Source organism: Clarias gariepinus, chromosome 26 (genome assembly GCF_024256425.1).
Source record: "Clarias gariepinus isolate MV-2021 ecotype Netherlands chromosome 26, CGAR_prim_01v2, whole genome shotgun sequence".
In the NCBI taxonomy this organism is placed as follows: domain Eukaryota; kingdom Metazoa; phylum Chordata; class Actinopteri; order Siluriformes; family Clariidae; genus Clarias; species Clarias gariepinus.
This window is the reverse complement of record NC_071125.1, coordinates 6,247,394-6,263,009: the sequence shown is the minus strand read 5'-3', so window position 1 is coordinate 6,263,009 and position 15,616 is coordinate 6,247,394. Positions and strand designations below refer to the sequence as shown.

Sequence of the window (15,616 nt, the reverse complement as noted above, 5' to 3'; positions counted from 1 at the left end):
ACACCAGTAGAAAAAGAAGAAATCACTCTCCGAGACTAATTGTTCTTCTGAGTCATGTTAAAGACTCATTCAAAAAGAATGAATCGTTCATGAACGACCCATGACTAGTACAGTATGTGACATGCTTGCTTATGTGTAATTGTGTAATATGTTTATGTGTGTGTAGTACATTTTGATACATAAGTGATAATAACAGATAAGAATTTATTTGTGTGCACAAGTGATAGATATAAATGATATATAGTTATAATATAATATAATATAATATAATATAATATAATATAATATAATATAATATAATTACTAATAATATGATAACATACTAATGAGTGTATGAGTGCCCTGAGATGGATTGACTCGTGCCCTCCTAGCATAGGCTCCAGGCCTAGTTGTAGTAGCTGTAGTTAAGACAAAGAGTATTTAGACTTTTAAAATATAAACAGAACATATTAGTGGAAAAAATGGTGTGAAGGAGGAAAGCAAACATTGAGACTTTTATTAATACCCGAAATATTAAATCCTCAAAATAATATTTATACTGTAATAATTCGTGCGGCATATCTTGAAACGTTAAAACATGAGTTTTCTGATTGGATTGGTTCTCTAAATGAGATTCACTTGAGAGTAGTAGCACCATAAAAAGGCGGGCTGGGAAGTAATCCTAGCATAGCCCCACTAGTTTAAATTCAGATCCAGACTGTGATTTATTACGTTTGAATGAGGGAGACATAGGTCAGAAAGTGTGTAGTTATGGGCTGAAAGTGCTGTGTTGTGGGTTAAAAATTAATACAATTTAATTTTATATATATATAATACCTGTTGGTAACTTTTTCAGACCCTGGAAAAAATAGTTACGTCCCTGATCATAGCTGCGCAATTAAATACTTAAAGAACATAGAAAAACAAAAACTGTAAGGCACATAACAAAATAATTATTGTTAAGAACTGTAAGTAGAAAGACATGGGTTCAAAGCATAAAAGCCTGATAAAACAAGTGTGAGTGCTGGATAGGATATAGGGTATATGGCCAAAACCAGTGACGAGTGAAAAGGAGGATAATTTGAAGAAAACCATTCAAAGAACTTTATTAATCCCAGAGGGAAACTGCTTATTCTTGGTTACAATTGCTCACAGTTGTTATCGAGTAGAAAGGAAAAGTAATAAATTACAAAAAAAATGTATTAAATAAAAAGAGTCTAAAAACAGTAAGTACCATATTGCACACTAAACTTTAGAATACTTCAAATGAATACAGTAAGTTAAACAAATGAGTTTATGTGTGTGTGTACCCTGCGATGGATTGGCACCCTGTCCAGGCTGTACCCCGCCTTGTGCCCTAAGGCTCCTGTATTAGGCTCAAGGCCCCTGCAACCCTGAATACAGGATAAAGCGGTTTAGAAGATGAGTGAGAGTGAGTAAGTAAGTTAATCTGTAAGTACTACATCCACTATGTATAGCATGTAGGATCATGGGATATATCCGGTCCTTCGAAGCGTAAAATGAACGCGAAGAAAATGCACTAGAAGCGGTTTCCTTGCATTCATTAGGATTTGAACGGCAAGAAAAAGCTGCATGCAACATATAAACGCGCAGCCGGACAAACGTACGTCACCAAAGCCCGTGTAAACACTCTCATTGACTCATATGTGTGGAAAACTCTCGGCGCTTGATCGCGCTCACCGGACTCTAAGAATGTCAGAAAAACGCTCAATTTTAATGCCTGTGTGAACAAGGCCTAAATGAACGAAGAACAGACGCCAGGCGATTATGTAGTCATAGACACTTCACTGACATTAAATTGAGCTTAAATTACCCTCATTCACTTACTCACTTCCTTGCTGGAGTTGCAAGGCTAACCAGTAAGCCACCGTGCCACCAAGCTTCAATCAATTAAATTAAATGAATAAAAAATAATAATCCTACATTACGAATGTTTCTTGTGCATTGTATCCTATTGTATTTATTGCTATATGTACTGATTATTGCTAAACAGAAAAAATGTTGTTATGCATCCAAACAAAGAATGAAAGTTTAATTCTTTATCAGGTTAAAATGTACCTTTGTTTGTCTAGCCCCAGTGAATCAGTGACATTTATTGGTTTCGTCGGAACACTAAGTACAAGTCAGGAGAATTCAACCAGAAAGAACACTGTGATCAGTTAACATTTTTGTTACTATAACAAGCTTAAGAGACAAACTTAACTTTATGAAATGTGGCATGAAAGTTTTATGTTTAACTGGTACAGTTGGTTTCTGTTTCAATTTATCCTGTTTGGATCACAGACACAAACACAATTCGTCTCGGGTTACTTTGCTGTAACCCTGTTCCCTGAAAAGGCGTAAACGAGATGCTGCGTGAAAACGCTATGGGAACATCTTGTCATGTTGCCGGTTGTGAAGCATGTGTGTACCAAACACGCCAAATTTTTGGCTTTTATAACCTCGGTCAGGTGACGTCATCTGATAGGACGCACCTGCAGGTTATAAATAGGAGTGAACCGGAAACATTCCTCAGATTGATTTGTCTGAACGGACGTCCGGTCACATAGGCAGTGCAGCATTGGGACGCAGCATCTCGTTCCCGCCTTTTCAGGGAACAGGGTTACAGCAAAGTAACCCGAGACGTTCCCCTTTCAAAGGCTACACTCGATGCTGCGTGAAAATGCTATGGGAACGAGAGTACCAACGCCGCCGCACTGCAAGTGTCTGGACTCCAAGGTTGTGTAGCGTGTGCGCACAAGGCCGAGAAGGTCTCAGAACTATGTCTGGGTAGCTGACTCGAGGACCCGTGGGCCCGGAGTAGCATAAACATCCAAACTATAAATGTAATAAATGTGTGCGGAGAGGACAACCCTCCGTGTCACACACTTGCTGCAGGGGAATACCTCTTGCTAGTGCAATAGATGAGGCGCTGATTCCTAGAGGCGAAGTAAGCCCACGCGCCTCATAGGAGAGGGCAATAGCCCAGTGTAGTGGGGGCCACCCCCCGTTGCGGCCCCAGACCATGTAAAAGCTGCTCCGACTTATGCCACTAGCTGATGCGGTGGACGTAAATCTGAAGAGCACGTACTGGACAAAGTAAGTGAAGTCTTTCCTGCTCCGAAGCTGTAAAGGCGGAGGACAGAAGGCTTCAAAACAATAGGATGCATATTGGCAAATGTGTGCGGAGAGGACCAACCTTTCGCATCACAGACTTGCTGCAAAGGAATACCCCTTGCTAGTGCAATTGATGAGGCGATTCCCCTGGTTGAATGAACCCTGATTCCTAGAGGCGAAGTGAACCCACGCGCCTCATAGGAGAGGGCAATAGCATCTCTCACGCAGCTTGCGGCTTCAAAACATGTAAAAGCTGCTCTCTCTGACTTACGCCACTGGCTAATGCGGTGGACGTAAATCTGAAGAGCACGTACTGGACACAGTAAGTGAAGTCTCTCCTGCTTCGAAGCTGTAAGGCGGAGGACAAAAGGCTTCAAAACAATAGGATGCATGTTGGCAAATCTGTGCGGAGAGGACCAAACCTCCGCGTCACATACTTGCTGCAAGGGAATACCTCTTGCTAGTGCAATTGATGAGGCGATTCCCCTGGTTGAATGAACCCTGATTCCTAGAGGCGAAGTGAACCCACGCGCCTCATAGGAGAGGGCAATAGCATCTCTCACGCAGCTTGCGGCTTCAAAACATGTAAAAGCTGCTCTGACTTACGCCACTGGCTAATGCGGTGGACGTAAATCTGAAGAGCATGTACTGGACACAGTAAGTGAAGTCTCTCCTGCTCCGAAGCTGTAAGGCGGAGGACAGAAGGCTTCAAAACAATAGGATGCATATTGGCAAATGTGTGCGGAGAGGACCAACCCTCCGCGTCACATACTTGCTGCAAGGGAATACCTCTTGCTAGTGCAATAGATGAGGTGATTCCCCTGGTTGAATGAGCCCTGATTCCTAGAGGCGAAGTGAGCCCACGCGCCTCATAGGAGAGGGCAATAGCATCTCTCACGCAGCTTGTGGCCCCGAAACATGTAAAAGCTGCTCTGACTTACGCCACTGGCTGATGCGGTGGACGTAAATCTGAAGAGCACGTACTGGACACAGTGAGTGAAGTCTCTCCTGCTCCGAAGCTGTAAAGGCGTAGGACAGAAGGCTTCAAAAACAATAGGGATGTCCGATCCTCTTAGAGAGGTAACACCATTTAGAAAAACCATCTTAAGGGTCAGAAACCTGAGGCGCTGACTCTAGTGGTTCAACAAGGGGGCACAAGCCAGAGGACAAATTCTTTCTGCAGAAACTCCAGCACTGAAACAATTCGGCAGTGGACTGGGTCTACCTGCTTTGTCATGCACCAACTTTCAAATACATTCTATTTGAGGGGAGGCAGCCCTAGTACTTAGAATAGTCTTAATTACGCTGGCTGGAAGACCAGCTTGACTTCAGAGTCAAGTCAGAGAGTAGTAAAGGGGACATTTGCTGATCTTGCGAGGCAAGGAGGTCCACCTCCGCTACATGAAATTTTCCTAGAATGTAAATCGCCCTGAGGGACAGAAATCTGGTGCGCTAGCTATTTAGCGGCGCGAGCACAGTCCGCCCTGGCGATTAATATATGAGACTGCCATAGTGTTGTCCACCCGCACTAGGACATGGTAGTCTCAACTGCTGGAGGAAGTGCTTTAGGGCCTGAAATAGAGCCATGATTTTGAGGCAATTGATGTGCCGCGCAAAAAGATGGCCTTTCCAGCTCCCTTGGGCTGGACGGTCATTTAAGACCGCACCCCAGCCCATGAGGGAAGCGTCTGTCGTTAGCATCTGCGACGACAAGACGAACTTAGTGGGACCCAGAGTCAGAAACCGGGGTCTGAACCACATAAGAAGGATACGAAGCACCTGGCGCGTAGCCCTTATTCGGGATTGGCCCTAGAGTAAAATCCCCTGGTTCTTAGCCACAACTGAAATGCTAGCTTGATTTCCTTGACGGTGTTGAGAATGGATTCGATACGAGCGGGAGACAGCTGTGCCCGCTTACGCTCAAATTCCATGTGACACCCAAAAATGTTGTCCTCTAAACAGGAAAGAGCATGCTTTCATGGCATTGGATCTCAATTCTAGGAAACAAAGATTAGCTAGAAAGACATGCTGATGTCGAAGCGCTAGCTACTGAGACTGGGCCAGCCAGTCATGTAATTCAATACGGATTCTCTGGAGTCGTAAGAGCCAAAACTACATCCATGTATTTTGTGTACAGTACTGTATGTGCGGGTGAAAAAGCTAGACCAAATGGAAGGACCCGATACTGGTAAGCTTCGCCCCCGAAAGCGAACCTCAGGAACCTCCTGTGTTGTAGCAATATTTCCATTGATTTATTTTTAGATAGCGGTAAAGCCCGCAAAATCTAAAAAATTGGACGCAGCCCCCCGTTCCTCTTGCACTTTCCGGTTTCATGGAAGTGGAGACCACGCCATTGAAACGCGGAGGGTGATGTAAGAACTGAATCCTGTAGTTTCTCTGTACAGTGCTCAGTACCCAAGGAGATATACTTGGCAGTAGTTTCCACGCTGCCAGTTTCTCAGAAATGGGCAAAGCTCAGCGGCTTGGTTAAACGGGGGGGATGTTAGATGTTCGGCATCCTGAAACATGGCAGGAAAAAACCCGAAGAACTAACATTTTATTGGAGACTGGAGTTGCCCGAAACACCAGTGGTGGCGGAGCAAGAACACCAACCTCCTGGGGGTGCCAGGGAGAACACCTCATTCTTTAAAAGGAATTCTGCGAGCCTCTCCCCATTAGGGGGCCACCCCCCACGGTCCTGAGCACATGAACCTCAGGGCTTCTTTGTGAAGACAATATGCCAGTCTGACCTCTTTTAAGGTGGATTGCGTGACGCACCCCAATCTTGCGAGGGGGTGCCCAGCTCAAAAACACTCTCCTTGTGTGTTTCACGCCTCACAACAGTCAGACCCGGTCGAGACTGGGTGGCCGACAATCCCGACTCTTGAGCAAGGCAGGGAAGGAATTTCCCGAAGGCTTGTTATATAACTTCGCCTCATGAACCTAGTGGCGACCGTGTTAACGACATCGGCAAGTAGGCCGGGAGGCGAGATGGGCCATCGAGGAGGAATACACAATCCTTCTCCTTAATGCCTCTGAGATTCAACCACAAGTGCCTCTCCGCGGAGACCATAGCAGCCATAAAACGGCCGATAGCACAAGCCGTCTGCTTTGTTGCATGAAGAGACAAGTCTGTGGCCCGGCGTAAGTCCAATACGCCTCACCTTGCAGAGCCCCGCCAGTACTCAAGTCTCCCAGCAGGTCAGCCTGGTAGGCGTGCAAAACCGCCATGGCATGCAATGGAGCACCAACCTGACCTGCTGCCTGAAAAGCTTTTCCCTCCAGGGAAGATAAAAAGTCTACACAGCTTGAAAGGAAGTAATAGCTTTTCAGGAAGGATGATGTCCCAGAAGAGAGATAGCCTGGAAGCGTCTCTTCTATCTGAGTGTCATCATATAACTCCGCGCTTCTACCTTAACTATATTTAAATAAATAAATAAGTTGATTGCAGGAAAACACGGGATGAATACAGCTTACTCCATGAAAGGGTTAACTCATATGGAGATTGCTAAGAAAAGGGGACAGAGCGTCGTTGAGGCTCCGCCCCCCGGCCACGCGACAGAGCCTGCCGTCTATGTTTTTATTTATTTATTTTTAAGTGCTTAGAGGCTATTACCATCTCCGCGGAAGCAAGAGAGGATGTTTATCCTTGCCCATTCACAAGAAGCGCAGCGCGCGCTTGCGAGCGGACAGAGGGATTTCCCGATCCAATGAGAACGCGAAAGAAAGGAGTTTTAAATCCGTCTCTCACTGCTCTGCCGGATGCACGAGTTTAAGCCCCAGGAATGCGCGGCGGCTCGAGGATTCTCAAGGAATGCGAGGCGCGCGTGTAGCACTTAATCGAATCAGTGAAGTGTAGAGATCGCCCTCCGATATGGATTATACACACGGAGGGACATCTCGTTTAAAACTCTGCCATTATCGGTGAGTTAAAACACTTATTTTTGCTGGTTAGACACAACATGCTCACAACTAGGTGAAGACAAGAATCTGAGGAATGTTTCCGGTTCACTCCTATTTATAACCTGCAGGTGCGTCCTATCAGATGACGTCACCTGACTGAGGTTATAAAAGCCAAAAATTTTGCGTGTTCGGTACACACATGCTTCACAACCGGCAACATGACAAGATGTTCCCATAGCGTTTTCACACAGCATCGAGTGTAGCCTTTGAAAGGGAAAATGCAGTTCACCTTGCTCCTTTATTCTGCACTGCTTGGCTTGTTCTCCAAAGCCCATTAGTGGCTCATATCTCCCTTTTTTAAATAACCAATTACAGTGAAACCTTGGATTATGAGCATAATTTGTTCCTCTTATTTCAAAACACTCTTATTTCAAAACACTCGTAAATTAAAGCCAAGTTTTCCATAAGAAATAATGGAAACTCAAATTATTCATTCCACAGACCAAAAAAATAAATACATAAAAATACGTAAAACAAAATATAAAGTAAAAATAAAACAAAAACACGTTACTCGCAATCCGAGGATCCACTGTAATTCTTATATATATACTACTGGTACCTTTGTGGCTAGATTAATGAATGCTTGTGGATTTTCACAAAACAGCTGTATCTTGTTTGCATGGGAGGCAACCCACACCTTCAAACACATCTTGGTACTGTTTAACCATCTTGTCCACATTAGTTTACATTTCCCTTACTGTTTGATGGATATATCACTTTGTGTAACTGCTTTGCTGTTCATCACATGTACTTTCATTTTTTACAAGCCTTCAGGCACAGTATAGGGTGCCTGTTACCCTCTACAAGTACACACATTACATTTACAGACTGTCCTGTTTTTGCTGTTAGTGTGATTATACCCCTTTTGTGGAAATCGGCTCAGCATTGTAAGTTTATATGTTTACTTTTTTTTGTCATGCAAACTTGGCCACTTCTATTAAAGTCTTTTTTATCTTTACATATTGGTTTTTCATGTTTTCCTTTCACAATTCCTTTTAAGCATTCCCGTACAACATCCATTGCTGCTGCAGGCTCATTTTCTGGATCAAAGGGTTTAAGTTGCACGTTCGCTCTCTCAGTCAATTCAGTCTCCGCAAGTAAATGTCTTCCCACTTTCTTATCCAGGATACCAATGACTATTTGATCCCTGATCATTGAATCAGTCAGGCTTTTCAGACATAAATATGTTACATATTGTTTAATAGTCTCTTAAGAGCTCAAAACTTTGCTTGAAGGATTTCCAATTAGCGTGGATATTTCCACTGAAATTCAGCTCGTTTGGCTGTCGGATGCTATTTACACTCATTTTGTAAACTTTTTACCTATTTGTCCAACAACTCCAACAGAACACGATGGTATTCATTTTTGATCTTTTTTTTTAGAAACTTAAAGATTAATTTTAGTGGAACATCATTAATAAAATGCAACAACAAACATAATTACACAAAAAGAACATAATAATAATTATAATAATAATAAACACTATTTATAAGGCAAAATTCATACTCTTTTATTTGCAAAAACTGTATGCAGTAGCATCAGCAATAAAATGCGAATCAAACAAAATAGTACAACAGTATGATGGCAGAGTTAAATAGGAAATTAAAAAATACAAAAACAAAAGTATAAAATATAAACATTGATGTGATAATGTAATAAGAATTATAAAAATTTAACGAATTTAGTTTTTAGACATTTTGAAATTTTCCACTTTTTAAGTTTTACTCTCATCACATCCATGTCTCATCACTCATATTTTATCTTTTTTCTACATCATTCTACACACAGTACTCCGCAATGACAAAGTAAATACAGGTATTTATAGTTTTTTTTGTTGTTGTTAATATTTTTTTTTAATTAAGAATAAAACACTCTCCCTTTGCACCTCCAGGGTCCAGGTTTGATTCCCGGCCAGGCTCGATTCCTGTCTCTGTGTGCATGGAGTTTGCATGTTCTTCTTGTGATTGGTGGGTTTCCCCGGGTACTCCAGTTCCATCGCACAGTCCAAAGATATGTAAATTAGGCTAATTGGCATTCCCAAATTGCCCCTAGTGTGTGAATGAGTGTGTGAGTGTATGTGTGTGTCCTGCGGTAGATTGGCACCCTGTCCAGGGTGTACCCTGTCTTGTGTTCTAAGCCTCCTGGGATAGGCTCCAGGTCCCCATGACCCTGAATACAGGATAAAGCAGTATAGAAGATGAGTGAGTGACCAAGCATCCAATTTACATCCAATTTACATAAGCATTCCAACAATTTGTAATGACACTTGCAATTGAGCTTTGGTGCATCCTACAACTGTCAGTGGTTCTTTTAGGTGCTTTTACAATTTAACTTGAGTCTACCTGTGCCTAACTGACTTTATTGGATATGATTAGGAATCATATCCAATGAAAAGGTTTACATTTAAAGACTTTTATATGGTATATACATATATGTGGTATCTCGTAAACATATTATACTATGGGATAATACAATTAAACAGAACTGTTTTATTTTTAATTCAGCATCATTTTAAGAAGTGAGGTTTCAATTGTGTGCCCCATCCCAGGAAACTGTGATGTCAGTTCCTTTCAGTTCTTCAAAAATGACAGCATTGAATTTCGACTCCAGCTCAGGGGTAAAATAATTCTTCCAATCTCCAACAATTCCTTAAAACAACAGAAATCATGAATTATAGCATTTAGTTACCTAGAAACGCCTTTTTAGGATGTGAATACTATTTTAATTCAGTAAAATAGTAATAGTCAAATGTTTATCCCTACCTTTTCTGAGAAAACGACACTTTGTGTGGTCCATTATATCCTGTGGCACCAGCGAGTAGTTGGACATGTTGTTTTGCTTCATAGATTTAAACTCACAGTGTTCACTCACACGTTTCAGAGTCTCTTTGTTCATATTCTTACCAAGAAATGATAAAATGCGTTCAATAACTCCAGACAGATCCTGCCAGTTAAGGTCAAAGTAAAAAATCAAGTAGTCAAGTTAAAGAGTAACAGATTTTCATATAGCTGAATCAGATTAGTGTGCAATTAATAATTAAATATATTTAGTACAAAAATAGTTGTTCCAAAATAGCAACCTGGCATACTTTTTTTTTCACTTGGCTGGTGATGTGACACTTAATTTGATGTAACACTTTATATTTTCCTTAAACAGGTTTATATTCTTTTATTATGATTATATTTATTTTACACTAGTTAAACATTGGATTGCGAGGATAATTTGTTCCGGAAGCGTGCATGTATATCAAAGCACTCGCATATCAAAGCAAATTTCCCCCATAAGACATAATAGAGACTCAGACGATTCATACCGCAGCCCAATAATATTCATATAAAAACAATTACTACTAAATATAAAATAAAACAAATAAAACAAATGAACCTGTACTTTACCTATGAAAAAAAGAATGACTGGTGTTTGACAAGAGCAGTAGTGGGAGGAGGGGGTCAACTGTGTAGGACGAGTTTCTCACACACACACACGTATGCGTGTGTGCATGCACATACACTAACGGAATAACTAACTAACATTTTATAATCACATCAGATTATGTTTTTGCTGAATCTTTTTGCTTACATTGCCCAGGCTGACTAATATGGGCCAAATCAAATTAAAAACTTTTTTTTTAATCTAGTCTTATTAAGAATGATTTACCACAATTTACAGTACAATACAGTCAAAGGTATTACACTGATCAAGCACATAAAATCAGTTGATTTCCCTTAATTCCATCACCTGGGTGGAAATATATTACCTTAATCATCTCCTCATACGTGATGTAGAGAATTCGGTCTCCTAAATCTGTGTTTCTCCAGCTCTTGACATGATCAGTCCACTTTCCAAACAACACTAAGCAAACAACATCAGATCATAACAGCGTCCTAAAGAGAACACCAAATCTGTGTTCAATAAATATAAGTTTGTCTCTCTCACCATTGCCTGACAGAAAACTGTCCATAAATTCTTCAAAGGTTCCTGGGTCATGCAGAAAACTGGCCATTTGGTGAAAATTAAAAGAGGAAACTATGACATCTTTTGGGTTTCTGGAAACATAAATGACCTAGAGATGACAGTAAAGATATTAGAAATGTAGAAGAAACATTTTGTAGTGATAAAAAAGAGAGAAAAAATGTAATAACCTGGTTGCACAACTGTGTACACGTTTTCATAATAGGTCATGTGACTGTGCTCACAAGTAATGGAATGTAATGTACACATGAATTGATTATACAATTCCCATAAAAAATTGATAGTTTAAAGCCAACTAAAAATGAGCGGTTTCTATATCAATAAGGTTACGGCTCAGAAAGTCTTCCATTCTTTTATTTTTATTAAGTAGCCACAAGGTGGTGCTGTGTGTTATATGTGGACGTACAGTTCCTCTGTGCATTACCATGGTAACACAAGCACCTCGCATACCTGTCGCTGCTGCTGTAAAAATTTCACACTACAGACTTTAAATATTAAATATTTATTGAAACGAAAACATACTATTGCAACGTGTACACCTTGTAATTAAATTATTGATTAATAATAAAAAATATAAAAAATATAAAAATTTTATATAATACATTTTATATATTATATAAATTACTAGCCTATATACAACAAAGTATTTCTTGCTTAAACTGAAGTACACTGAAAAGTATACTTCACAGGGTGTTCAGCCATGTTAAGTAGTAATAATTAATAATTTATTTACACGTTTCAATAGTAAATTTTTTAATGGTATCATTTTTTTCAATAAATATTTATTTAGCAGTGACAGGTATCCGTGGTATTATGTTACCATGCTAAGGCACATAGGAATTGATCTGCGTTGGTGACTTCGTAGGGTGTTCCGAATAGTGAAGTTTTGTCGAGGGAAGTTCCCTTCACTGGCATTCCCTGCAAATGATGCAGGGAGTAGGGAGCACCCTGTAAAGTACAACTCGAAATGGAACGCAGCTATATTCGAGACCATCAGAGGTGGGTAGAATAGCCAAAAATTGTACCCAAGTAGGAGTAGCTGTACCTTAAAATAATATAATTTAAGTAGAAGTACAAAGTAGTCATCCAAAATATTATTCAATAAGAGTAAAAAATTGGTGAAAAGACTACTCAAGTACTGAGTAACTGTTTTATCGTAATGTCCAATTTATTTATTTTTTTTAGAAATTATGTAAGCCGTCAGACAAAAGGATGAAATAATGTACAAAGCCTGACATTTCCATATAATAAAATAAATAAAATAAAATAAATGAATAAAAATAAATATCTTACAAAATACCAATTTAAGAAACAAAAAACACAAATTTCCTAATCTCACTTTTTTCACAACATAAAGCTTTTGACACAAATACCTACTGTAAGTAACATGTATGTTTGAACAGTGTAAACTATTACCAGTTTAAGATATACAGTACTATATATTCAGTTCCCCTCAAAATGGCTCAGCAGGTAGAAAATAACATTAGAACATGTGCACAAGAGGTCTCATTTAACCATAAACTGTATCCAGCAGAACAAATGGAAAAAAAAAACTTATATTTTTTTTGTCTCTGGGTATTATCCTAATTATATATGTTAACATCGCAACATTAAATAATACAGCTAAACAGCTAAAGAATAAATGGTTAGAAAAGTAATGAGTCAAGTGTAGCTAAATGTAGTGGAGTAAGAGTGGTGTTTCTTCTTCGCAAAGTAAAAGTAAAAAGTATGGTGCAGTAAAACTACGCATAAAAGTGTTGTTGTTGTTTTTTCAAAAAGTTACTTAAGTAAATGTAACAGAGTAAATGTAACTCATTACTACCCACATCTGGAGAGGATTCGGCGGTAAATATAATATTTCCTTTCCAGCTTTGTGAATTGTTATTTTCTTTATCTAAGATCTGTTTATTTGCTTAATATTTTTATTTTTCCTTTTTTTTTACTGACACCTTTTCCGGTGAAAGCTGTGAGCCTGCACTGCTTCTCATACATTTTTGAGGAAACAGTGTTAAAAAAAGGAAATTATTTTGAAAATAATTGAATAAAGTACAAAAGAAGTGAAACAGCTCCATGTGTTCCTGGTGGTAAATCAAAATCCCCGGTTACACATGAAACACTGTGAAGACCATGATCCACAAGTGGGCCCCACAATGACGTTAACAACAACATGATGTCCCTCTTAAAACAGATGAAAGAACAAGAAGAAATCTTATCAATGAAGCTGACCAAGAGATATAAATGACTCTAAATCACTGTCTTATATTATTCACATGTCTTAGCTATGTGGTATTGTGGCTAATTTAATTAAAAATAATAATAATTAACTCAGCTATGCTATTGCATTCAATGTTTACCTTAGCCTTGGAAGAGAAGAAGGAGGGAGGCATCAAGTGATAAGGCATATGGGAAACGAAGGCCCGTGGAGGAGTCAGCTTGTCTACGACTTCAGCAATGCGTAACTCTTCAAGCCAAGGCACTCTGTCCCAGTTTGGTATGGTCAGTACTTTGCTAAAATCCCCTCCATTCATGAGCAATGGAAGAATTTCTTGCATCCATGTTGTACCTGGAAAACATTGTTTAACTTGAGTACAAATTAGAAACTATTAGGTCCTTAAAAGACTTTAAGAGGTAAAAGACAATGTGCAATGCTAATTGCTAACCCTTAGTTGGGTTCAACCCAAATAGTAAAGGGGGAAAGGGTGAATTTTATAAATAGGATAAAACTACAGTGGAACCTCGGATTGCGAGTAACGCGGTTTGCAAGTTTTCCGCAAGACGAGCAAAGATTCTTAATAAATTTTGACTTGAAAAAACGAGCAAGACTTGGTTCACGAGCACCGAGTATCATGTATCACGCATGCGCCGAGAGTCGCGTGATCACAACTGAGCCAACGGTTTTTCCTTTTTTTTGCGTTGTGAAATTGCTGGTAATCGTCTCCCCTGCTGGGTCTTAGTGCTCGTCTCTTACTGGTATAATCAATATCTGTGCACACGTGTACCGTTTTCTACAACACTGTGACCTCGTGTGTGTGTGTAAAACATATATATTTTTTGTGTTTACAGCGTGTGCATGCGTGTAAAGCAAAAGAAAGGCTCATTAGAAGGTAAAAAATCCATTTTCTCCCGCAGCCTGTCGTTATGTGTGTGCGCGCGTAATTTGACACCGTGCCAGTTCACACTCTCTCTCTCGCCTTTAGCATGTGTGTGTCTGTGTTTGTGAACCGGCACGGTGTGTCAAATTACATGCGCGCATACGCATAACGACAGACCCAAACACATTACATTTACATTTAGGCATTTGGCAGACCCAAACACATTACATTTACATTTAGGCATTTGGCAGATGCTCTTATCCAGGGCGACTTACATTTTTATCTCATTATACATCTGAGCAGTTAAGGGACTGGCTCAAGGGCCCAACAGTGGCAACTTGGTGGTTGTGGGGTTTGAACCTGGGATCTTCCAAACCGTAGTCCAACACCTTAACCACTGAGCTACCCCTGGCCGACACACACACACACACACACACACACACACGGCGCCTGCACGCCTAAACAGAAGTGAATACTTTGACATCTAAAATAAAACAAATGCGTAAATTTGTCTATTTATCATAAACCATACCTTGTTAGCCAATAGTTGACTGTGAGACCCCAACATCTTGCAACTCACATGCACATTAAAAGTATACTCAAGCTCAGAAGAAATGTTACTGAGGGCCTCAACATCTTCCCACCCATGTACAATACACATACCATACAACCACACATCCACTACTGACAATTTGAAAATGTCAGTCAAATCACAAGACAAAATTTTTCGAATTAGAATGTGTCCGAACTAGTACCGTAATGTATGCATAAAAATCACCCACCAGATTTTGGATACGTCACTACAACCACGTCATCATCCTGCATTTGAAATGACTCAAAGCACTTCAGACTGTCACCTGTGTGTGAAATCTTAGGTAGAAGAAGTCCATGATAAAACAAGTACAGTTCGTTGCTGGCCATTCTGCCTGGAAACACTGTGCAGCAGTGTGGGGGGATTAGTCTCTGCTATTGTGCACTTTGGCTCTTCTGCATTCCAGCCTTCCGGTGAGGCGTTCCATGGGTCACGTGGGTAAATCACAGCGTTAGAAGCCCGAAGATAAGCCTTCAATCTTTGTTCTATCATGTTGGCGCAGAACGAGTGCAGGAAGGATATGCATGCCTGTCAGCTCAGCTATTGTTTCTTACCTTATTATAAGTTCTTATATAACATATATAATATGCACCTTTCGTTTTTTTTCAGTTGAAAAGACTTCTTTCGATTTCATCATTCTGAGGGCCGGTTTAAAGGCTGTCTTTTGTAAGATTTTTCTTTTTGTGGGAGAGGAGAGGTAACAGCACTTCCTGGAGGTGTGTTTATACTGAAAACACAAACTGCCACTAACACACAGACTCCCACAAACTCTCTCTTTCTTTCTCGTGTACCTTGCAACTTGGTTACATTTTATAAACGTAGTACTAAAAGTATACATACATTACGGCACTAGTCAAAAGTTTGGACACACCTTCTAATTCAAAGATTTTTGTCTTTGTGA

The 15,616-nt window shown here is 40.1% G+C and overlaps 1 protein-coding gene across 1 annotated transcript; it reads right to left on the bottom strand.

The window, feature by feature from the left end:
* Positions 1 to 8,910: 8,910 nt before the first annotated feature.
* Positions 8,911 to 15,243, bottom strand: LOC128513931 (sulfotransferase 2B1-like). Its single transcript, XM_053487501.1, has 6 exons — positions 14,906 to 15,243; positions 13,386 to 13,594; positions 10,996 to 11,122; positions 10,817 to 10,911; positions 9,822 to 10,002; positions 8,911 to 9,707 (listed from the first exon to the last, which is right to left on the bottom strand). The coding sequence occupies exons 1-6, from the start codon at positions 15,042 to 15,044 to the stop codon at positions 9,586 to 9,588; spliced, it is 873 nt and encodes a 290-aa protein (XP_053343476.1). The 5' UTR covers positions 15,045 to 15,243; the 3' UTR covers positions 8,911 to 9,585.
* Between the last annotated feature and the right edge of the window lie 373 nt (positions 15,244 to 15,616).

Excerpts from the sequence above, each read along its gene's own strand:
- LOC128513931 (XM_053487501.1), bottom strand. The coding sequence starts at position 15,044 with ATGGCCAGCAACGAACTGTACTTGTTTTATCATGGACTTCTTCTACCT. Across the intron at positions 13,595-14,905 it reads AGTGACGTATCCAAAATCTG|GTACAACATGGATGCAAGAA; the intron begins GTGGGTGATTTT and ends AATGTTTTCCAG. Across the intron at positions 9,708-9,821 it reads GTGTCGTTTTCTCAGAAAAG|GAATTGTTGGAGATTGGAAG; the intron begins GTAGGGATAAAC and ends TGTTGTTTTAAG.